The sequence below is a fragment of the Furipterus horrens genome, unplaced genomic scaffold (assembly GCF_987537825.1).
Source record: "Furipterus horrens unplaced genomic scaffold, mFurHor1.1.pri manual_scaffold_3, whole genome shotgun sequence".
Classification (NCBI taxonomy): domain Eukaryota; kingdom Metazoa; phylum Chordata; class Mammalia; order Chiroptera; family Furipteridae; genus Furipterus; species Furipterus horrens.
The window spans coordinates 7,396,415-7,422,039 of record NW_028327173.1 but is presented as its reverse complement, the minus strand read 5'-3'; the positions used below and the strand labels follow the sequence as shown (position 1 = coordinate 7,422,039).

The following is a 25,625-nucleotide window of genomic DNA, read 5'->3' as shown; positions in this document are numbered from 1 at the left end:
GCAGGACGAGGCCCTGGGGGCATGAAGCATAGTGTGGGCTGGGGACAGTGGCTGGGACAGTTGGCCCCAAATAATGTCACTCTAAGAAGTTGTTGAGAAAAATACAATACAAGGCAAATGAGTCAGAATGAAAGCATTAAAAGTCGGAATTCAAAAAAACTTCAGAGGTCTAACCCATTCCCACCACCGCCTACACCTCCTGAGCACGTGGATGAGGCTCAGAAACAGCGGGGCCGCACACCCAGCAGCCAGTCCCACACCTCAGCTCCTAGGAAGGGGTGCTCAGCAAGCAGAAGGCAGGCCTTGAAGCAGCAGATCCACATTCTAAACAGGGGTTCAGTTGACAACACCTTCTAACACCTTAGGGGCAGAAGCCAGAGAGTAGGAAGGGATGGCAGTGGGCACAACATTCTGCAAGCGAATGGAGAGTCCTCACAGGCAGTAACACTTCGATTGCGAGGAGGATAAAAGAAGAGAGCTTGGAGGGCTTCCGGGCACCAAGACGTGAGGCCGGGATCTACACTTGCGGTTGGGTGGCACCTCTGAGGCAGAAGAGCCACTGTCCTACGGCCCGGACAGCAGGCGACCTACCGTGAGCCAAGCCGTGGATGCCGGCCACGAGGTGCTCGCCGCTGGTGGCCGCGTGGTACCGGATGTACTCCCGCTCTGACTGGTGCCGGTTGTCCATCGTCTTCCCTAGGCCGTCGGAAAGGGTCCCCGCAAACTGCAATGAGTCAGACAGGAGGGGAAGAGTTTTCAGACCTTAGCAGTACTTTTATTATCTTAATCACTAAATAAATACCCTCCCTTGCTCCTAGCAGGCATTCAGTGAATACCAAGTGAGAGAGAGAGAAGGTGCCGGGTTGCACACACTGTGGGGGCCAGGAGAGTGGCCCGCACACCAGGGACACGGGCCCTGCAAAGCCCCCACTGAAAACCCATAATGACATTCCCCCTCCTCGATTCTATTGTAAATATACCGAAAAAGTAAAGGTATGTGGCCTGGGGAAGGAGACAGGGGCCTGGGATTCCATACTGTTAAGGACAGAGGACCTCTGCTCTAATGATCAGTGGGACATGAAATGAGAAATGTGGCAAGTTGTTGCTTCAGGGTTTGGTATAAAAAATTCTGGAGACATCAACTGCCTTTTCTTTCACTTATTCAAACATGACCGAGTGCCTTGGTGCCCGCCCCATCTGTCAGGAGAAAAATGAGGTATGTGGAAAAGTTCACAGGTCAGGTCACCTTTCAGACGAAGTGGCAAACTTGAACTCATGGCTTCAAATGCAAGCTCCTCCCCCACCAATCAGAGAGAGAGTTTATTCATCCCAGCCCATTTTAACCAGAGAACCTGTCTCATTCATCAAAGCAGGATAAAAAGGACATAAAACTCTGTTTTGCCACAAGACAATTTGAAAAGGTTTAAAGTGACAGTTAATAAACCACAGGGTACTTATCCTCATCATTCAGGCATAAAAAGGGAAGGATATCAAATATATAATTAACCTTCTCGGGAAGGATCTACCAAAACAAGTGGTTTAAGTGCCAGTGACCCAGGACTAACCTTTCAGAAAACTCACAGGAATGTTACTCAGATATAAAGCTCAGTGGGAAACGCGAGGTGAACCGCCTGCCTCGGAGACCCAGTACACTGGGTAGCCATCAGGAGGCCTGTTACACTGGGGTCTGGCGAGGGGGTCCCACAGATCTGCCCTGGGAGCCACCAGTCCTCAGGCTTCTTGATGCTAGGGACAGGAGAAGGTGAGGTCTGGGTCCAGAGGAAGGAAGAACCACCCACGGAAAGCGAGGGCTACTGCAGCAGGTGCGGGAACAGTCTTTGCTTCTCCTTGGCCCAAATGTTTCCATGATCTAGGGTGGTGATTACTGACGTTCCTAGAGAGGCAATCCCTACTATTACTTCCTTTTTGCCTTACCTTTCTTGTCATTCCCTAATCAGAAAACTTAAAGTTAATGAAAATTAATTTCACAATTGCCTATAGGATGGAGACACCATGGGATATTTGCAAAACAAGCACTGTGAAGCACCAAGGGGGCGTTTTAGCCAGGGAGCCCGTCTAAGAGCCACGGACGGGCCTGGGCATCTGACCAAACCAGATTCTAGTCTCTCCCAACCATTCCGGTAGCCACATGACCCTGAGCAAGCTGCCCACCCCTGAGCCTCCCTCTCGGCATCTGGAGAATAGCGACAGAACTAAATTGTCATGTGGCTGGAAGGGCTGGCGACCAGGGCTCAGGGTACAGAATCTAGTTAGCATTCTTTCTGTTAGCACTAGTCAGCTACTGGGCCAAGCAGAAACATCCTGAATTATCTGAAGAAAGCCTTTCAAAGAGTTAGAATTATGGTCATTTGCATTACGATTTACCATTTTAAAAAAACCAAACAACCCTTTCCAAAGTGAGTTTTTGGAGTGGTACCATCTATAAAATTAGAGTGCTGGACTTGGCGGTTTCAAAGATCCTTTCCAGCTCTGACAGGGTGTGATCTACGACCCAAGCTAGCATGTCTTTATCAAGCTCTTGCTCTGAGCCTGGCACAGACTTAGGTGCCGCTGAGGCCACAAAGAGTGGCCCGGGCCTGTTCTCAAGGATGGCAGTCTCGTTAAGAAGATAACCGTTCTGTGCGTGAAACAGCCAGCGGCAGGAACGCGGGGGCGCAAACTGTTGGCACTCGGAAACCGAGAAAGGAGAGGGAAATGGACCCTTGCTTCTGGAAGGGCCAAGAGCCCCCGCCATATTCTGGAACGAGGTGGGCGTTGGTGTTCTCCGACTGGGCTGTGGACAAGAATGCCTCTCCCGATGCCACAGGAGAGGTGGGGGAGGCGGGGCGCCGGAAGCGCGTCGTGAGGGCTGCCAGAGGCACGGGCTCCCCTGGGAGAGGTGCGGCAGCACCCAGGCGCCTTCCAGGGTTGTGTTCAGGTCATTCCCGTCTTTCTTATACTCTTAATGTGCTTAAAGAGATATTCCGTTGGAAGAGATACTAAGTGAAGGCCCTGTCTACCAGTTCTAGCAGCTGACTAGGAAGAAGTTAAAAATGCCAAAATACTTTTTTCCCCCTGAGAGACTATGGGAGAATAATCTAGGCAAACCGTCCCACACCAGCCCCCCGTCCATACAGCTTACTATCCAGGGTTTAGGGGTGAGCCTGGGCCGAGAGCCTCACAGCCGACCGGTTCCGCTGCAGCCTGCAGCCTCGGCGGCCGCGGCGCTATCTGGTCCTGGGCATTCTCTACAAAAACAGCTCCTGACCTCGGGAAGATGAGATGAGAGGACCTAAGAGAGCCCTCTGCCCTCTAACTGCTGGATTCTTCCATGTGCTTCTCAGGGGCCTCACCTTTACGACGGAAAGAGGTAAACATCTCTCTTCAGCATACTCTAGTACTCCCGGCTGAATTCCCACTTCACTGTCCATAAAGAAAATCATCCACACAAGCCAAATGAACTTATCCTTTGTCACTTGCGAGAAAAAGCAAAGGATGCGAAGACAGTAACTGGAAATGGTTACGGAAATCGTCGCCCCTAGAAATGTGGCTTTGAGAACTCAGAAAACTTAGGAAGAGGTTGAAATCTATGGCCCAACAGAACCCAGGGTGAGGAGAGGCCCGTCAGACTTTGCAGGGAGAGCCATTTTATAGGGACCAAACTGAAGCTAGCAGAGGAAGGGTCCCGCGGTGAGGACTGGGCCTCGGGCCAGTCCCCTGGGCTCCTGACTGCGCGCTCCAGGGCACCGCGGAGCCTGTGGCCTTCTCTCGCGCTGTGGGAGCACTTAGTCATCCTTAATTCCATCTCTCGTTCCCACCTCAGTGGGGAAGTAAATCACACCCCATATCTTATTTCTCCCTCAAAGACAGGGTACGAACATGGGCTGGCGAGGGAGGTGATTCCCGTAAGCGCTCTCTACGGGCGCCCGCTGGCGCTGTCTCCTCTGCGGCTGCGAAGTGTTATTTACCCACGACCTTGACTTTCGAGTTGATCGTCAAAACAGAGCGGAGAGACTCATGAGAACGACACCATCACGTGGGAGTGGTGGTGCAGGACAGCCTCCGAAGCTATTTTGAAATATTTTTCAGAGCAGATGCTCCCTGGCATGTTCATGGATGGTCAAAATGGGAAGTGAAGGCTGGGGGCAGGCATTCAGGTCACTCAGACAAAGGGAAAGTAATCCCAGAGGCTCTGGGGGAAAGGCTGAAAATCTTCAGGAGCAAATACAATCCAGCTGTGCATCCAGTCAATCCACCCATCGATCAGACAGGTGCAGAAGCCTGCTGTGTGCCAGGCTAGCAAGTGAGAACCGAAAGTGAGAAGTGGCTTCTGCCACCTGCCTTCCAGGACCTCGGCCCGGAGGTGTGTATGTGGCATCATGGAACGACATTCATTCTCCCCAGAATTCGAATACAGACGGTGACATTTGTTAACTGCAAGGTCATGGACAAGGTAACAACCTTTGTGAGCCTCCATTTCCTCATCTTCAAAATGCAGATAAGAATATCCATTTACAAGGGTGCCGGCAAAATTAGATAATACATGTAAAGCACCAGACAATACATGTGAAGTGCTAGCATTGAGCCTTATACTTCAATTTCTTCATGTGCAAAACAGGAGTAATCAGATTCCCCAGCAACTGTGGAAGCTAGTGTGGAGGAGGCATAAGGGCCCTGGGACAAAGAGCATGTGCCAACCTTGCGTGTTGGGAAAGGGCTGGCAATCGGAAGGTAATTTGTAGATAATTTGTAATTTGCAGATAATTTGTAACTCTGCTCGGTATAAACATTACCTCAACACCAGAAGGAGCATTTGCAGAGACTTAAGTCAATATAGCTCATTTTGTAGCAATTTCAAGTCCACAAAAAATTTAAGGCTGCAAGAGAATACTGCCCTAGCTAAAATGAAAGGTTCCAAAGAACAGAATGTCCTTCAGAAAACCTGCTATTACATTTGCAAAGACAACAGTCCCCCCCACAGCCCCCCGCCTTCTTTCACCGAAGGAAGCTTCAGCACACACCGCACTTGTGAATTCTGGCCACAGCCTGAAGTCATTAATTTCCCTAAAGCCATATTTTCAGCTAGGGGGTAAAAATGTCAGAAGAACTTCAAGATGTCAGTTCTACTGCACAGCTGCCACAGAACGCACGTCAATACCCCACCTTCCAAAAATAATCCCATTGTCTGCAGAAACGGAGCCACTACAAATTAGGCTGGGTTTGGGGCTGGGCTCGGAACAGATGATTTTATAAAACTGACATTCAAGTAGATGCTGGAATGGTGAAAGAGAAATAAAATTCACACTGTGTCCCTCTGTTCTGTCCTCTCAGCTTTCCTGGCCCTTTTATGACATCCAGAGAGCATGGGAGGCCAAAGGTATTTGGCCAGTGTAACAGGAGCCCGGGCGAGAATGTCTCCCCCTTCTCTGGCCCTCTTCTTTCACAGTTATTTACCTAATGGAAATTTCCTCTTTAATATCCTTGCTCCACTGAGGAGTGGCTGGTGACAGTGCCCTTCTTGTCACCAGGGCAGATGGTGAGCACGGGTAACAGGAAAAGGGAAAGGAGTGACAGGACTCTGCAGTGTGAGGACGGTCTTGTTTTCTTCCAAGTGTAAGGCTGCCCAGCTGCCGGCCTCAGCCACCAGCACCGCCCCTGGGCTGCGCCTCAACACACCCACTCGGAAAACGCGGCTCCACGTTGTGTCTGTACGTGAGGGTGATGGGAGCTCTGTCGGGGCTGCCAGTCAGACAGGGCGAAGGAGCCAAACTCTTACCCTCTCTCTCACTGAATCTGCACCCTGGTGGGAGCTGCTCATCTTCCCTGAACCACCTCAGTCCACCCATCTGCAAAACACACACACACACACACACACACACACACACACACACCCCAACATTCTCTACGCCAATGGAACGCTCTGAAGGGTTAAGGAGATCACGCAGAGCACGTGGCCCGGGGTCCGCCACGCAACAGCCATTGCGTGCATCAGCTTCTGGAGGTGGCGTGGGGGCTTCGCGTTTGGCTGTCCCGGCCCCGTTGGAGCACTGAAAGGAAAACCTCCTTCAAGTCCTGGGGCCCCCACACCGCCCCCAAGCTAAGGTGTGCACCTCTTCATGCTGTTCCATGTTGTTAGCATATCCACAGTTAAAAATGTTCTCAGAGTGTGAGTCTGGCCTTGACATTAAAAAACCCATTTCAGATACCTGTGAACTGGGAAGGGTTCATGGAAAATGTGTCCCAACACGCAGTTGGGTGTCTGTCACCAGCACCAGGCAAACTGAACAGCGAGTCCTCACTCAGCCAAATGGCAAGGGGGCGGGCGGGGCTGCGGAGGGGCATAAAAAAGGCACGGAACAAACTGAGGTTTGGCAAGAAAGGGGCATTTTGGACCCCAGATCTCTACCCACTAGAAGAAGAGCAGGTTTCTCTGTTTTCCGTCCTCCTTGGTTGGGATTGTGTGTAGCCCCCTTAAGACAAAGAGGAAAAGGGGAAAGAATCCAGAAAAGAGACCCTGAATGGGAACAAAAAAGACATTTTAAAGTTAGGAATGACATTCTATTCTAGTTAGCATGCCTGAGCCACTGACCTTGCCTCCCCGCCGCCCCCACTCTGGTCTCTGGAGATCTAAAAGCCCTCCTTCCCTAAGACACATACCATGTTGCTATTTCACGGATAAACACTTATCAGGCAACAGACACTCCTTTTCAGTTAAGAAACAAAGTTATCCAAAGCCACCCAGAATTATCTCAGCACACAAGGTCTAAACATAAGCAACAAAGTCAGACCTCAAGATTGTCCTGCTTCTAAACTAGCCCGAGACACATGCCTGCTGAACTGGCAAGCCTCTCTGCTGTTCTGCAACTCTGACCCAGTTGTGAACTCAGATGTGTTTCAGATTAATCTAGAAGCTTAGAGTGGTTAGAAGCGCTCTCGGAAGAGGGTTTTGCTTTTTCCTTAATAAGGAACAGTAGAGTTTGCTATAAGGCTAAAAGCACAGAAGCAAGCAGAACACCCACAGGAAGACCAACGTTCAACAACAGACAAGGTGCCACGGCCTAGTCATGTTTCCTCTATGCCAATTATAAAGAATTGTGTGCAGGATGAGTCTTAAACCCAGCTGTGGATGGGATGGTGTCCCCCCCCACACACACCTTTCAAGCTCTTCATCGGCTAGGCCTCGCTGTGCACTTCCCGCAGAGCGGGCGGGAGTCGTGCCGAGGAAGCGGGCCTCCCTTGCCGACTGCTGAGAAGTCCCTCAAGTGCGCGGATGCAAGTCAGAGGGGGTTTCTGCACACTTCGCGCGATGCACGGGAGATAAGCCTTCCCGCCCCACGAGACAGCCAGTGCTGCCATCTAACGAGGTTTTCACTATGTGTGACCGGCCCGTGTCTCAGTGCTGTGCCAGGAGACGGAGTATGATGGGGGGTGGGGAGGGGTGGTCACGCCTCAGAGGGGGTCACACCATAGTGCCCAACTCAGCAGAGAAATTATTTCAACACTAGGAGAGCACACAGGCTTTGGAAGGCGAGGTGTCTGATCCCCACTATGTCACTAGTACCAGCAGGGCGAACATGAGCAAATCACACATGCTCTGTAGGATCTGTGTCTTCATCTATAAAACAGGGGGAACACTGCCCTAGAGTTGCTGGGTTCATCCAAAGAGATCTTGCTTTTTAAAGTACTTGAGGAAAAAACACAGAGCCATGTGTAAATACCAAGGATTACTACTGCAAATCCTGTTCTTCCTTCTGCGAGTTCCACTCCCCCTCCCACCCTAACTGAACCCTGGGTGTCTCATCCTGGGAGAGAGGAATCGCCTTATACCCCATTCTGGAACAGAAGCAAGCATAAAGAAGTCAATATAAACAGATTAAAATCTCAAAATACAGAAATTTAGAAATGAAACAGAACATTTCACAATAGAAAAGAAGCTCAAGCTTATCTCACTCCCAGTCACAAGGACTTTGTTCTTGTAAAGTATGTTGTCTTTCAAGTGAATAGATAGGCTCTCTGCCTCGCCAAAGGCTCGGGAAGCAAGGAGCTGGGTGACGTCACTGAGAGCAATCACAGACGCCAGGCGCCAGCAAAAGCTGAACTTCTTATTGAAGAAGTCAGGTGTGTTTCAAGGGTTTGAAATACCTTGATGAAGTTTTTAGAAAGCAATCTATTCCCAACTGGATCGTCAAATAAAGGAAGTTTTAAGTGCGTATATAGCAGAATTGGTGAAGGAAAGCGTCCCACTGCTGAACAGCACAGGGTAACGTTTGGAACGGTAAACATTGGTCAGCAACACTGACTACCCCAGGCATTGCTTTGAGGGCCTGACAGCTATGAAATAATGTAACAGTTTAATCCTCACAACAATCCCATGAGGCAGGCTCTGTTATCATCACTGCTGGACACAGGAAATTTGAAAGACAGGATCATCTCTAACAAAAGTCTGTTCGCTACCTACCCACATTTGATACTGGGCTGCAAGTGAAGGGAAGCCCATGGTGACTTTTGTCACTGTCTCAGTGGAGAAGTCCTTCCAGAACAGAGACACTGGGTAAGACACCTTTCTTTTCCCAAGTAGCGGCAGTGATAAAGGAAGGCAGCTGAGGTAAGTATATAAATGATACAGTTTCTCAAAAAATTACATGCAATCCCTGGACAAGAAAAGAGAGTCAGGCTCCAATCCCCTTTCGTGAGCACTGCCCCAGCTCAGACATTTACCACCCCCATCACCCTGACCTGGCCCTGGGCAAGTAGCCTAGGCTCCACCTCCTCCCTTCCCCCATGCCGTCCCTTGTCACAGCCTGAAAAGGCCCCAGAAAAAGAGAAGGTTCTGTAAACGTCCATTGTGGGGTCGCATTGCAACACATCAGATCACAAAACTAGTGTGTGGGTCAGGACCAGGGGTTTCCAGAGCTCCCGACGGCGGAGAAGAGGTCTGCCCTTGCATTCCAGCTGCAGACAGAAGGATTTGCTGAAGGAGGTGGGGCACCAAAGCGAGAAGATTCAATTCATCAAAGCTGGTCTGGTCAAGCAGGCCTAACTCCAGAAATTATGGGGAGAGAATAAGCAAAACCAGCCGTGCTCCGAGGGTGAGAAACGCTCTCAGAAGCGCAACCCATTCAGTCCTCACTCCTCCACTCTTTATCTCCGCCCCCGCTCTCCCCCCCCAGGCCGCCCACCCAACCAAGAGTAATGCAGCATTTGCGGGGAAACGCAAGTGCCATTCCTTACGGCTAACTTTTTACGGGCGTGGGTGGGGTGGAGCGTGCATCTGGGGAAAGCCAGAGATACAAAGGCCAGCACTTCAGCCTCGGTAATGTCTGGAGAAGCTATTCCTCGGCCAAGTGTGATGAACGCTCGCTAGGTAAGACCATGGACTGCGAGCAGGTCTTTAGCATCCGGGAGAACAGCAGAGGCTGAACCTCTCTTTTTTGGGGGTAGCACAGGAAGAGGAGGCAGGTCAGGTTTAAGGAACTTAGGTCCTATCTCAGGATCCAGGCTCAGACGAAAGGCCAAAAGAAGAGTCTTTTAAAAATGGACTCAAATGTTTCCACGCCCTTCAGATGGGCTGAAATCAAAATATAATTCCCGATGGCTGCTCAGAACCGCCGGTCTGTGCCCAGGATGTCCCTTAGTGGCCTTTCAGGAGGTAGTCTTACCTTTGCCATCTTACAGCCCCACAAAGGGGGACCTGGGAGAGGACACTTAGAACTCACATCCATCTACTTCCTGCAGACCTGGTGTTTTAAAAGCAGAATTGGCCATTCATGGCTGAATTAGCCGTTTCTAGGTTAATAAATTTCAGGCATAAAAAACAAGTCCTGGAATGAAGAAGAAAACACAGTCCATTTAGCTCAATAGCTGCCCTTTCTAAAGGCGACCTGAAGGGCCTGTTCTGATGTCTTGGGTTGCTTTTAAGAGAAAACCTTCAATTACTAGAAAGAATGGAAAATAGGGGCTCTGGTTCAATATACTTTATACTTAAAAGAGAGCTAGGTAACCCTTGTTTATTAAAAAGATTCACCCATTTTCTAGTCTAAACAGAACTGATTCTTTAGGACGAAGTTTCCTTAAGGGCCTCTGTTATGATTTCAGGAGTTAAGGCTGATTCTCTGCCTCCCACACATATCCCCTTCCATTGCCCATCCCCAGAAAAATAAGCCTTCCTCAAGATCCTGCCCTTTAAATACCAGGCTTTGATCCTTGCTGAAATACAAGTCCCACTGGGAAATTCTTGCTGTTATATACCCTTTACTGCAAATGAAAAGCTCAGAAAACAAGTCTTGCAGGCATGGTACACATGGGAGGAAAGCAAAGCACTGACACTAGAAAATAGAAGGAAAGAAGAAATATAAATCCTCTCTGGAGGAAAAAAACGTAAGCCAGAGCCTCTAAAATTTTTCTTACACAATGTCCAGCATTCAATAAAAATTACCAGATACGTAAGTCAACAAAATGACTGAAAACTAAGGAAAAAACCCCAGAGGAGATCACTCACCAGTTATCCAGACATTAGAGCTATTAGATACAGAGTTTAAAATAGTATATAATGACCTCCCAAGAATTATGAAAAGCTAGAGAATTTTACCAGAAACCTGAAATTAGGATTTTAACAGATGGCTGAAAGAGCAGAGTGGATAGAGCATCAAAGAGGATTAGTGACCTAGAAAAGAAGTTGGCAGAAAATGCCCAGATCAAGGAATTTAAAAACAAACAAGGGAGTGAAAATACAGAAAAGCGACTAAAAGACATACAGGACATGGTAAAATAAAGTCTAACTTCCATGCAATTTGAGTCACAGAAGGAAAAAGAGAGAATCTCCAAAATTGTCAAGACATTAAGCTACAAATTCAAGCTATTTTACAAATCCCAAGCAGAAGAACCGTATTAGGGCACATTATTATTAAAAAGTAAAGACAAAAAATAAATCTTAAAAGCAGTCAAAGGAAAAACGGTGTATCACCTTCACAGAGACAACAATAATACTGAGAGCTCTTTCAGCAGAAATGATAGAGCAATAATGGGATAATACCACTGAAGGCCTGAAAGAAGCATGTCAATCCAGACTTTTAATTCAGTTTTTTAAAAATGGGTGAAATAAAGATATTTTGGGGGGAAAACCCATTGCCAGAAGACCCACAAAAGAAAGTTCTCCTCTGACAGATGAAAAACAACCCCATATGTACATACAAAGAAAAGAAGGAATGATAACAGGACAAATATTGTGCACAAATCTAAATAAATATTGACCATTTAACACAAAAAAGAAACATGGGACTAATAAATACTCAATGACCCAGTAACTCTGCCACTAAGTATACGAGAGACTTTTGTCCACGTGCTCCAGGAACCATGGACAAAAATGTCAGTAGCAACATCATTCAAAATAGCAAAACACTGGACGACAATCCAAGTGTCTAATGGTAAGACAAATAAACTGGCACATTCATACAGTGCAGTACTAGATAACAGTGAAAATGAATGAGCTGCAGATAAACATATCAACATGAATGGGTATCAAAAATGTAATGTTGAATAAATAAAGCAAGGTCACTAGGGGGTATATTCAGTATGATTTTGTATATAAACCCAAAACTGGAAAAACTACGTTGTTTAGGGACACACACAAATATGGTAAAACTATATACAGAAAAGAAAGACATGATTAACACAAAATTCACGCCAGAGACTGTTATCAGGGAGGCTTCAAAAGTACTAATATATTCTAGTATAGTCTAGTATATCAGTATAATATTCTATTATAATCTATTAGTATATGCTATCATTTAAGCTGAATATTAGACCCTGGTATTCACTTGTTCTTTAAAGAGTACATATACTATGTAATACTTCACTAATCGATTCTTCTGTAATTTAAAAATATTTAAGAAACTTTTTATAAATATGCTACAAAAGGCAAAAATAATTTTTTAAAATAAAAATTAACCATAAAAATTAGGCCTATTTTTTAAATGTCACCATATTCAAAAAATCAGGAACAGAATGTTTCCTAACCTTCGCCAAGTGGAGCGGAAAAGAGGAGAAACAGAAGGAAACCACCTGAGGGAAAAAGTGAAGATGCCTTGGGCAGCTGTTAGACCTTGTGGAGAACTCATTGCGGTGATGGCGATGAAAGCGAACCACGCGAAGGTCTTCTCTCTAGTTAATACCCCCCTTTCTCCGTTAAAAGCGCAGGAGAGCTTAGAAATGAACCCCTCGGCCAAAGGACGAGAAGCTGACGAAAAAGTAGTGCAGAGATACGACAGCACGAATGTCCAACAATCACGTTACCCACAGACACCTGAAACTCTTCTGTTCAAACGCGCCACACAAGGCGGTAGCATGTGACTTCAGTTTCATCTCTCAGTTTAGAGCTGAACTGTCCCCTAAGGTGACTACATGTCACAGGACGCTACCGGGCCCTTCAGATGTGATTAGTACAAATAAAGATACGCTGTAAGTATAAAATACACATTAGAATTCAAAGACTTAAGGTAAAAAAAAAAAAAAAGTAAAACATCTCAATTATTTTTACACATTGATGACATATTTAAAATAATATTTTGGATATAACAGGTTAAATAAAATTATTAAAAATAATGTTGCCTGTTTTTTTTTTAACTCTAATGCAACTACTAGAAAATTTAAAATTACACGTGTGGCTCGCACTGTATTTCTATTGGAGAGTTTAGAGGTCTGACTCTAAAAAGTATAAGAATACAGCTTATTAAATTAAAATTGAACCCAGAAGGTACCCAAGTCCTGAATTTCAATTAATTCCTTCCACTTAGACTTTCTCCCTAGATAACCGATTGTATCTGGCCAACGACCCCTATTCACGTGAGCAGAGCACAGCAGACGGAAGGCCTTGGAGTTCGGAAGACAGGCCTTTGTTACGCAAGATGGCAACACCTAGTAGGAAGGTGGGGACAGAGGTGATTATGGGGACATCCCCACGCCAGCTACTGCTCTTGCCCCCTCATCCAGCAGGAGCCCTCAGGGGCTGCGTGGAGGGCTCTGGTGGGCTCTCCCTGGACGCCGGCCCCAGTGACGCCCTCCTGCACCACTTCCGTGGGCAGCTTTATTAGCGTGGGCATCCCACGGCCGTGCCATCCCGGTCGTGTCTGTTTTCCTCCCAAGGCTATATGGGCGGCTGCCTGCCATGCCGGCTGGTCATCTGAGCCCTGCCCGCCCCGCCCCGCCCGGACAGGGCCCACAACACCGTCAGAGTGAAATAAAGATTCGCTTTGCGTTCCGGTCCCACCTAACCCTGTCCCCACGTCACAGGAACGATACTCTAAGAAGAATAAAATGTTTTCTTCCCCTCCTCCTTAAACTGAATAAACAGACTGACCGTTCTTAAATCTAGACCCCTCTTCTGTGCTCTTATAAGACCCAGTCTTGGCCATGGCTCAGCCAATCATATCTTATATCTTCAACCTTCCTGGCCCCTTCCTCTCGGACCGACAAATAGAATTGAACCTGCTCAGTCTTTAAAATGCCTTCCTTTCACCTCCCCTCCCATTCCAGCTATTGCTCGTCCATTTGCTTCTCTCCGTGGCCCTGTCTTTAAAAGGGTACCCTTACTGCCGCCCCTGCCTGGTTTTCTATTAACTGAAGGTTCTGAAGGCAGATGCCCATAGCAAGTAATACAAGGCAGGGATACCCCTCCATCCCCACGTTTGCACAGAACGGGGAACACCGGAACGGACTCAGGGGCAGCTGCTGACATCCTAGCGCCCCCCAGGCGAGCATGAGCCCGGGCCTCACTTGTCCCCGGGCAGCTGGCACAGAGCTTAGGGGCGCATCCCGGACGCAGCATCTAGGGAAGAAACAAACCTTCCAGGGCCCAAGGCAGCAAGTAGAAGACCTAACAGGGAGACTTCCCTGAGGTGGACTGGACAGCTCTCTTTTCTTTTCAGAGGGCGTCTATGGTTTGGCAGGTGGGCAAGAAGGGGGTTCCTCTCGGATCTGGTCCTTGCCGGCTTCCGTCTCCCCCAGGGTCGGAGGGACAGGAAAACAGGAAGTCGTTGCTTTGGGGGGTTTCTCAGTTTTCAGGTAAGAGCCACGTGTCCTCCGCTAGCAAAAGCAGAGTACAAAGCAGACTGGGAACGAGCCTCAGAACTCAAAGGACAAGATGCGACAGTCAAGTGAGGGGACTGTTCCCCAAAAAGGAAACACCAACAACGACACAGCCGGGTGATGTTTTGACAGGATGGCTCTCTGATTGCTGTTGCGATAGGCAATGTGAGAGGGGACGCGAGGGTGGAGGCAGAGGGCTGCTTCGGTGACCCAGGCCATGGCTGCTGGGCAGCGGGACAGCAGGGGGCGGGGGAGGGGTGTTCATGCTGCGCTGCGGCCCGCAGGGCTGGCGGATGGGCCGGAGACCAGCCACGACACGAAGGAGTCTAGGGTGACTCCGAGGTGTGGGGGCAGCCGGAAGCAAGGAGAATGGAGGACGGCTGAAATGGAGCGGAGCGCCTGGCGCTGGGCCTGCCACACGGGAACATGACATACGCGTTCTGCCTCACGTGTCAGGTTTTCAGTGCTGACTCAGAGCACAGGCATCCAGAGCGGGGTTAGTTAGGCCACGCTAAAGTTAGGAAATCTCTGCAGGGAGAAAAGTCACATGAGAACATACGTAGCAGGGGGCTGGATTGTGCAAACATCCCAACACAGGTTAATGTCCATGAAAAGATGGACACCTCTCGTTCTATAATCATGCGCCTGTCGGCGACGAGGGGTGAGATGCCAGCTTTCGCAGGGTCAGGGAGTGCCGCTTGTGGGACCACGCTGTCCCCACGGGCCAGCAACAGGTACCTGGGAGGCAGCAGCACACCACGTGGTGAAGCGGCATCCTGTGTGTGTGCCACTTTGCCCAGTAAGTGTGACTCGGTGCACCAAGCCAGGACACGAGTGCTGGAGTTCTGGGTGACAAAGGTGTTGAAATCGCCACACAACACGCACGCCAGAGAGCAGGGCAGGGGTCCCTTCCTGGCAGACATCTTATCAGGATTCACTCAATCACCCTTTTCTTTGTCACGTTTGCCCAGCAGCTCAACCTAACTTCAGTCTTGAGACTCAAAGGACCCAGCCTGTCTCCCATCCTGCACTGGGATTCTGAGTGTAGGCAAAACGTTAAGGCTCCAAGTTCCAAGGAGCCAGCAGGAACCCCATGCAACCTTAGCTTAAACACTGGCGGAGGAAAGTAGCCATGGCCATCTCACGGTAAATGTCCCCTTTCAACCCAAAATTTGGACACTGCTACCTGCCTTGAGTGGAAACAGGAGAGGAGGGGTTTCCAGAGAAAAACCTCCTGATTGGAGAGGACGGAGCAAGGGAGGGCTGGAGGCAGAACCATCAGGAAACACATTCCTCTGGAACGTACTCTTCCCTCTCAAACTGAGGCTACATCTAGCTTAGCTTTGTCTAAGGAAAATGGAAAAACAGTTTGATGGACTGATCAAATGGGGCCAGATAAATTAATCTCCCAAGACATGGTCTGGGATCAGTGGCAAACATTCCATCTGTTGTGCTCCAAATTACGCAAAAATAGAGTGGAAGAGGGAACTCATTACCTCCCTTCTTCCTGCCTCTCTTGCCCACTTGTTTAAAGAGACGTCTAAGTGCCTTCTATTCCTTGAACAAGAACCCTGAATTTGTTTGTGCTGGGCTTCGGGCAGCGCAATTTTCAGCCCCGTCTAGATGGAGACACCATTAGGTTAATTGGGGATGCTGGAGGCAGTCCATGGCTTAGGACTAGACAGAGTCACTCTGGCCAGAAAGAAGAGTTTAGCTGGATTTGCAATCTACCTGCTGTGAACAGGTCATGATTTGGTTTTAGTTCTAATTATATAAAAAGCAAGTCAGGTCTGTTTTTTCCCTGAGGGGGTATGGGGCTGTTGATTTTGTTTTGGCCCCCTCTGTGAAAAGTGTCAGTGTTCTAGCCACACATAAAAATACTTGCAAAAAACTTAATAGTTAACATTTGATATATGCAGATATGGTCATATCATGACAATAATACTAGGCTTAAAAAGTAAAAGCTTCACTAGATCTCTCTTGTCCCTTTTAAATTCACTTGTATTTGTAAGGGGAGAAGAAGGGGGCCAAAGGGATGTCAAACGGCAGGCCAGCCTCTTCCCGAGTCTGATCCGGAGGCACGTGGCACGCTCTCTAGCCCGGCTACAGCTTAAGGGCTGGCGCTGCTGCTCCACACCCAAGCTTACCTGCTCAGGCTGACCCCCGTGTGCCCACCTGTCCCCACCGTTTCCCGTCCACGTTCTCTTTGGACTTCAAGATTCAGCCCAGGTGATCCTTCCTCCGTGCAGTCCTTCCTTGCCCTGGGTAGAGGGGCTGCCCCACCGAACCCACACAGACTGCTGTCCTAGCAGCTGGGATGCTTTCTTGCCAGCGTTTGTTTACAGAGCCTTCTTTAGGGCTAAACTGAGACCCGGGGAGGGAAGGCCTTTCTTTTATTCCTGTTTGCTTCCTCTGCGCCTAGCCCAGGGCCTGCCATCTGTGACTGTCCACACACTGCTGTGACCTTATCATGTAGACACAATAAACAATAAGTGAGCATGAAGCCATGCTTTCTGCACACAAGTCTATATTTAGACGGCTCTCGGGTGGCTAGAACCAAGTTTAATCACCACGAAGTGTGTCGGTCAGGGGTGGAGCATTTCCTGGGTCTTGCTCAGCCGCACGCTTTGGCTTGGATGGCAGGGCATCTACAGGAGGGCCGCAACGGAGGCCCGGCTGTGACTCGAACCCTCTGCACCCCCGTGAGAACGCAGCCGTGCGTGGCTAGTTCCTGCAAACATGACACTGCAGAAGGGCCCGAGGATGAAGACAGGCTCTGGATCGGGGGGACCTAGGCTCCTGCCCTGGCTCTATTTGCAGCCTAATGTCCTTGTGCATAAAGCGGGACTAGCACTTCCCAGGGTCACTGTGAGGATTAAGCAAGGCAATCCACGTGAGACCCAGAACAGTGCCTGGCACGTGCGGAAGCGGTCAGTAAACATGAGCCAGCAGTATTTTTAAAGATCCCCTCTTGGCTACCAGCTCACATTCAAATGCCCTTCAAGGCGCAGACAGTGTCGGTGCCCCTCCGTGCGCCTGGGCAGCGAGGCTGCGGGACAAAGATAAAGGCAGCAGCTCAACCACATGCTAACGTACTCCACACGGCCCACCGAATTAGCCCACTGCATAACAATTTCACGAACTGCACAGTGAACAAGCCGAGCGCACAAGCCTCCTCGTCCGCTGCGACAACAGATTACGGGCGACAAAAGGCAAGGAAACACAAAATTAACATTGTGGTTACTCCTTATCAGAACACAGACAAAGCCAGATGCGCCAGCAGTCCCAGATGAAGGAAACAGCTTGCTGGCTTCTGACTGGAGTTTCCTAAGATTGTTACCATGTCGTAAAGATTAATCCAAATGTTCCTTTGCACACAGTTAAGTTTTTGTGAAATGTATCAGGAACGATATAGGAAGGGCTTTGGGTTTGTGTGTGAACAAAACTGCTTTCAAGAAATGTATCATTACCAGGCTGATTAAGAAAATACCACAGACTGAAAGTACCCTAGGTCTATAGATACGTTTGTTCTGCACCTGTTGGGTTGGGGGTGGGAAATCTTCCAACTAAATAAACAAACAAAGGAGCAGGTAAACCAAACACAGATGACTTTTTTCTTCCCGAAGCCGTGTGACTGTCAGATGAATTACATGCCACTATCACACAACATTTTCAAGACAGTGCTCAGGCCGACATTTTAAACCTTAACACCACACAACGACCATCACCTCAGCAACCTCAGCTGAGCAGCATCACTGTGTATTAATTTCTAATCCTCCCGGAAGCGCCCCCTCCCCAAAGCTGGCAAGTGGGTTTTCCAAGCAAAAGGGGAAAGCCCTGAACACACCACTAGGAGGTACTTACTGCCCGGATGTGTCAAAGTGGGGAAAGAAGGCAAAATTCAATCGGTTGACCTACAGTATTTCAAGGAAAGAATGTTTCTGGGGAAAATGTGGCAAAAGATGTCTTTGATGATAAATGTAATTCCATAAAACTAGCTGCGAGAATACAGCATCAGGCAGAACGATGACAATTTAAGATTAGAAATAACCAAATGTTCGGACTCTTTAATTTGTTTTCTTCTCTTTTGAGGGATAAAGGAGAAGAATAATGAATGTGCTGGAATTTGGGGGGAATCTGCTCCAAACCTCTTTCCCCCAGCCCCTCCACTCTTTCTCCCTCTACCCCTCTTTGTAAAAGGCCTTTAATTAGCTCACATCCTCTCCTGACTGGGGCTCCCTAATCCATCCTGACACCAGCCCGCTCGCTGGCCAGGCCGTGGGGTCTGAGTGCAGGCCAAGGAGGGCTCCCAGAGGATCCCCGACCGCTCTTATCTCCGCAGATGCCTGATGAGTCTGGTATCTTCCCTCCCAGCCCTCCTGGGAAGCCACCCCAGCAGGTGCCCATTGGCAATAGTTTTGTGTTACAGGCCTGAATGAATGATCCCCGCAGGAGCTGCCGACTGTTTTCACAGACACAGAAGGCAGTCAAAAGTCCACCGCGTGAACTTGAAATGACCCCAGCTGCAGAGTCACTGGCGGGTTCATCAGGAGGGCAGGCACGCTTTATTAAACAACTAATACTCTTCACAGATAACTTTCCAAAAAAGCAAAAGTGTTAACTCTTTGCAAGCTTGCTCTGACAAGCAAGTGGAGGCGCTCCACTGTGTGACTGACAGCTTGAACCCAAACGAGGGTCTGAGACAGCGAGATGCTGATTTCATCTGACCTGGAGAAGGGTCAGGACTCAGTCACCATTTGGTCGGATGCTTTGTAGAAGCATTCCAGGTTAAAGTAAAAAGGCAAAAAGCCAAGGCGTTAGGCACCTACTCTAGGGACAGCCTGAAGCCAGGCCAGCCCCAGGGCCCTGCTAGACGCAGACCTCCAGGCTCCCCTGGCTCGCTCGCCCCCGCGCCCGAGAGGAAAGGGTGACCCGGCGGGGGAGCAGCCGACTGTTCGAACTCCCATCACCCACCGGGGTCAGCGTGGAAGGCATTCTGTTCACAGCTCCCAGCGGCAGCACAGTTCCTTCCTTTTTAAATGAGGGTTCGGAACAGGCACAAGTTCAGATCGAAGTGTTTCCATAATCAAGTTCTTTCAAGCAACTGAACATGCCCCTATTTGCAGTATTCGCTGAAAGGATGGCAAGCGGCCACCTCTTCCCTACGTTAAAATCAGTGCTGGAGGCCCCCTTTTTAATTTTCTCTTTTCTTTTCTTTCTCTCTTAACTCACAAAGACTTTAGAAGGGACCCAATGACAATAATCATAATTAATAATATTCAGATAATCATATAAACATTAGGAGAAGTTTTTAAAATTCAGTTTAACCAACAGTCACATTCATTTTGGCACTAACCAAAGACTCCGTGTCTATTCAAATTTTATCTATATCCTACCTCACCACTGTCCTCCAAATCCAATCATGGAGGGGTCCCCTGTTTATTTGGGGGGAAGATCTGGTATGGTTTCCAGATGGGGTGCATCTTGCCTGGCTTTACTAAGTGGAGGAGAGTCTGTTGAAGGACCAACGCATGCGCTTCAAAGGAGCCACACTTCCCTCCCGTTCACACAAAACACACTGTTTCCGCTCAGCAAGCCCACGAGGGCTTTCTACATACCACACACAGTGCTGGGGTTAAACACACCAAGATGACTGTGACTGAGTCCCTCGTCCTCAAGAGCCCAGTCTTGTGTGAAGACCCATCTACACAGATGAAATCAACACGAAGAACGTTCAGAAAAGGTGCACGAGTCAGGACTGTGGCCACTACTTCCTCCTAAAAGCACAAGCAGCAGGTACCCGCCGCTGCCCACCCCTTTGTAAAGACCATACCGGATCTGTAGCCAGAAGGCCCGAGTTTAATTAGCCGTGAGAACCTTCCCGGGCCTCAGTTTCTCCACCTGTAATCTGAGAGGGTGAAAAGCTGACCTTCCAGTTCTTTCCCAGATCTGTGTCCTGAGAATATCAGAGACTGTGTGGAGGGTCTGGGCCTGGGAAGGACTGGCTTTGCCACGTTCAGCAGAGTGGGAAGTTTCAGGCCTGGGACCTCTCTCAGGAAGAACACGAGATGGGCGAGGACGTCCTCCAACCTTACTTAAGAGAAGAGCCTCTCACTCACTCCCACCGCACGCCCCACCTCCTAGGCTCGGTTTTCTCTCTCCCCATGCCCCCGTCATGGCTGGCTCTACTGGGCATTTACTGGTTTATTTACACGTCACTCCTTTTCTAGAATTTAAGCATTATGAAGACCAAGGACTTGGCTCTGCCCCTGCGCTTCGCTCCTCAGTGACACTGTGCCCGGAGATCTGCATGTCCAGCTCAGGTCTCCCAGCCATGCCCTCACCCGCCCTCCCCTGGAGGCCCGCCCCTCATGCCCTCCTCCAAGAAGATGCCGGCCGGCAGGGAAAGCAGCGAGCTGAGCTGTGAGGCCCAGGCGCCGACGGCAGGGCGTGGGCAAAACCATGCGACCTGTGTGACCGAGCTTCCCAGCACCAAACAGGACACGATTATCACACCTGCCCTGCCAGCCCACAGGAGCATCGCAAGGTTAAGTGTCTCCCAGACCTGCTCGTGCCTGAATTCCGGAGGACTGTGGGTGCCTTCTAGAGCAGCCAAGAGGTCTGCGGAAGACGAGCAGGGCTGGCAAAGGGCCCAGGCCCTGGCCCTCCTCCAAAGCTCCCTCGTGACCCTCCAGGAGTCAGTTACCTTCTCTGTGACTCAGTTTCTTCATCTGTCAAGTGAAAACAATAACACTCACACTCTTTACTATATGACTTGGTGAAAATCAAGTAATAACAGGAATATGCTACAAAGTTTAAATTTCTATGAAACTACAAGGTGCTAGCTATCAGTAGCTCTTCTCTTAGAATGAACTAGCATCAATCATCCTTGCCAATTTCCAGGTTACCAATAAAGAGACAGTAATCCGGCTGGCCGTAACGTCCTGAACCAAAACATTACAACGGCCACGAAGCTGAAGCAAGGGCTGTTTTTGGAAGTACTTTCTGCTTAATTTTCATTTCAATGAAAACACAAAGTTACGGCTCCCAAAACAATGTGTTCTTATAGAAATTCAATAGCTTGCAGGAAATGTTTACTTAAACATTTTTCTCTAATAAAGCAAACAGATATTTCCCATAAATATTATTTTAATCCATTAGATTAAAAGGGATTGAGCTTTTCCCCCTTTCCCCTGCAAGTCTCCCCAGGCTTCCTGCTACCTTAAGCAGCGTCTGGGCCTGATCCAATACCGCGTACCTGTCCTCCTTTGATCTATGTCAGTGTCTTAGACCCGAGAGATGGGACGGGGAGGAGGAGAAATGGGATCCTAAAAGTCAACCCCCTTTTCCTAACTGTACTGCTGCTCATACAGTGTGATTTTATATATCATTCAGCTTATGATTGGGAGGAAAGTCATGAACTTTTACAGAGCGTCTGCTCATGTCACATAAAAGCCATAAAAATAGTTAGACAATAAAAAAATCCAGACGGTATTTCACTTATTTAATAGCTATTTGTTGAATGTATACCATGTGAAAATGCTAGGAATACAGAGAGCCTGCATGGAGGCAACCCAGACCACTTCAGTTTTTCTTACAACAAATAGTCATGGTTAGTCACAGGGGAAACTGGCAAAAAAAAAAAAAAAAAAAAAAAAAAAAGACAGATAAGATCTTTGCCTTCTTGGCCCTTTATGTCTACTCTGGGCTGCAAATGAATAAACAGACAATTGTACGGTACATTTCACCTCAAGGCCGCCTCATTCTATCCTTGAGGAACAGAATAGAATGTTCTTTCCCATGGGCCCCACAGCACATTATCTCCTGGAACCGGAAATACTCTACAGATTCAGTTTGCAATACTTATTCTCTCTGTATCATGATTACGTACAAGTACTTCTTGTCTGCTTTACCTGCTCCAAATCCCTCAAAAACAAAAAAACAAAAAAAGCCACAGTTCCTAGCCCCTAACTGACAATAATAAATGTTTGTTGAATGGATGTTTGAGACACGTGCACAAACGGTTATTATTTTCCAAGGAAAAATGTGGTCACTGCCTTAACGCAAGCACAAAGTGCCCTGGGAATTCAGAGTGGGGAGACTCACAGGTCATTTGGATTGGACCTCACAGACTTAGGGACTTGGAGCCATTTGGCCAGAGGTGGGGAGAAGGGCATTCCAAACACAGCTAAACTAATGAGCAAGAGAGCAAAGGTGAGAGACAGCAGCATGGCTGGGGACACAGGAAGTGACGAGGCAGGCAGCTTTCTGCCACTTGCTCATCACTCTTTACTTGACTTCCCCAATTTGCCTCCTCCCGTACCTAAGCAGGACATTTCTTGTTCCTAGGAACGGCATAAGAGGCTTCCCCACTGGTATTTATAGAAAAGAAAAAGAGACACTGTGGAGGGTTATATCCGCGAAGCTGCGTCGCGTGGGGGAGAAATATACAGGCAGACTCCCAAATTCACTGTGATCTAAAATTCCCGGCTCCAACGTTCACTTATTAGTAAACTTGAGGTCAAGGTAACTGGCCATTCTAAGTCTCACTTTGCTCACCTGTAAAATGGAGGTAAGACCCCCTTTCTCACAGGGTACATGTGAAAACATAAGCAGGTGTAAAGCTCCTAGTCCACACCTGACATAGAGCTGTTATCCCATAAATGATGGCTGTATTATCCACATCCCTTTCTGACTTTTAAGGATGCAACTGATCAAGGAATCCTAAGAAAACACTTTTTTAGCTCTTCTTCAAGATGGAAAGAGACTTAGAAATAATTATAGGAGAGAAAGAAGAAAAATAGAATGGACCTTCCCAACAGAATGAGTGACCTTTCACTACCAAAAATGAGAATGTGGTTTGCCCTTCAGATGTTTATAAAATTGGGTTACAGTTCCTTTCACCTTAAGTCTGTCACGGTTTTTCAAGAAAGGCCCAATACTGATATGAATAGCATTAAAATGCAGAAAAGGGATGCCGCCCCACATCCCTGGGGGTAACCGGCCAACCTAAGAAGGCTTGACTAGATTCTTCTTCTCCTCACCATGTTTACACCAGGGTAGAAAACCACTATTCTTTGGGGGACACAAATATTTCCTGTCCTTTCAATTTAGCAACTGGACATACTTTTTTCTACCACATAGACTGCAGTTTTGGAATATAAAGTGACTTCCTCGGAAACATGAGATGTTCAGTCTAAGAAGATAACTTAAGGACCCAATTTTTTTTCTTTTTTTTCCATTGCTTTCAGAGAGAGAAGAAGGGAGGGCGAGAAGGAGGAAGAGAAAGAGAGAGAGAAACATCGATTGGGTGCCTTCTCTTATGCGCCCTGTGGGGATGGAACCCACAGCCTGGGTATGTGTCCTGACTGGGACTCGAACATGCAACTCTTGCGTCTAGGAGATGACGCGCCAACCAACTGAGCCACACCACACTGGTCAGGGCTTAAGGACCCGATTCTTAACGGAACTACTATTAGGGGATTAAGAGAAGTTATAAACTTTTCCAAGTGTTCTTTTTCAAAAATAGAGCTTCAGTGATGGCGTTGCCCCTCTGCTACCTGACTTGTGGCTGTTGAGCTGCCTGCTCAGGCTGGAAAGAAGGGAAAGAAAGCCAAAGCCAAATCCATTCACTGAGCTCCTCCTTGAGCAAGGCTGCTAAACAGGGTCGGTGGGGGCTGCCTGGGAATTCTGGTCACTGATGTGATTCTCATGCCATCACTCAACTCCTACCCCTCCCTTCCCCGCCCAACACACTTCCACTTCCCACAGATATTTGAGATTTGACCAAGTTAGGATGGGTCACTGATGGGTCATTCGGCATCTAAAATTTGCCTCTAACCGAAAAGAGCTGGGACTAAAGGAATCATTTCAGCATTCAAGGTTATCAGAGGAAAATAAAACAAAAATTCTGTTGCCAAGAATTTGAGTCATTTCTCTAGATACAACAACTTAAAGGCACCTCCTCTTGGCTAGAAAAAGAAATCCCTTGGGTGACTTATTTAGGATCAAAGTCTTTTTTGAAAATAGAAAATGCTACATTCTCTTAAGGGATAGATTACTGTCTAAAGTGAATTTCATTTAACATCAAGTTTTGTGCCAACTTAAATACACTAAAAACCCCAATGCTTATCAGAAGGCATTCACCTATTACTTGCTTATAGGTACATGGAAAAGCTATTATGGGGATAATCAGCTCAACTATAAAACGGAGCAGTCATACATAATGACAAAAACAGACACAAGTCATAAATTGCCTTTTCCCCTTCAGAATCCATGCAGGCAGGCACTCAGTACATTCTTTTGTGCAAAGATAAAACTTTTGCCTTGACTAAACAGGGCTTTGAGTCTTGTTTGAGCCTATAAATACACTGCCTGCAAAACAAACACAAACAAATGTTGTTTCTTAAACAAAAGGCAGATGGACCCCTCTGCCCTCAACAGGGTCACAGTGTATATGACAGGAGACGCGCTGGGCTGCAGGGGCAGGGAAGCCAATTTCCACTGATCGCGGCTCCGCCTCAGACCTGGTTTCCTGGCCACAAAGAAACAGTGCAGGGTTCTCCCGGAAGGGAAGCAGCTCCTCCGCGTGCTGTGCCCCAGATAGGGACGAACTAAATGAAACAAAACGTCACCTACAGTCCAGCTGGATTTTCCTCTGAACCATCTAAACAGTCTCAGTCTCTCCCTCCCCGTGTCTCTTCTGCATTTAACCTGATTATATTTATCGTCAGTGTTCCTAAACGCTATCAAGGTTCCTTCTGAGATCAGGCGGGGCTTTTTGGTTGTTTGCTCTTCGTTTTTCTTGTTTCTATTTTTATTTTTTAATACAGAGAGAACAGATCAAGCAGTTTGCAATATGTATCCAAAAGTGTAAACAGAGCCAGGAATCAAGACACAAGTGCAGAGTATCAGGTCATGGGGGCCAGTTACCTGGCTGACCTGGAGCAAGTCACCTTACCCCTCTGGCCTCAGTTTCTTCGTTTCTATAATAGGGCTAATACTGCCTATCCTATCTGCTGACCAGGTGATTTTGATGATCAAATGATACAGCATCAGTGAAACCAAGCCTGCCATCACCAAGGTTCTAGTACGAACTTCCATGCCTATAAAGGACATGGGGATGGTCAGGACCAATCTTACATCAGAAGGACCACAACCACCCTCATTTCTTAGGGGTCTGCTTTGTGACACAGATGATAAACTAGCAGGCACCTTACGAGTCAACAAAGTGATGTCAAATAATAAACTTCTGGTGGAAAGTTAGCAGTAATTTTTTTATATTTTTTATAGTGCCTAGAAGAAAGCCTTATACATACAAACAAAAAACATTATATAGGAAGAAACACAAGGCCTTTAGAATTAGCTAGACTTGGTTTCAAATCCATCCTGTCATTTCTAGTTGTGTGATCTTGACAAAATAATTTAACTTCTCCAAGTCTCAGCTTCCTGATTTGAAGAATAGACATTAGTATACATAAGACAATGAATGTACGTAAAGGATCAATCACAGGGCTGACAAACAGAAGGTGTTCAATAAATGT

At 47.8% G+C, this 25,625-nt stretch overlaps 1 protein-coding gene across 1 annotated transcript in view; it reads right to left on the bottom strand.

Moving 5' to 3' along the window:
- VPS13D (vacuolar protein sorting 13 homolog D) overlaps positions 1-25,625 on the bottom strand; it is a 235,897-nt gene that overhangs the window by 49,459 nt on the left and 160,813 nt on the right. Inside the window, exon 66 of the mRNA XM_090268616.1 lies at positions 592-724. Coding sequence (XP_090124742.1) covers positions 592-724 — 133 coding nt within the window. The remainder of the gene's footprint in view (positions 1-591; positions 725-25,625) is intronic.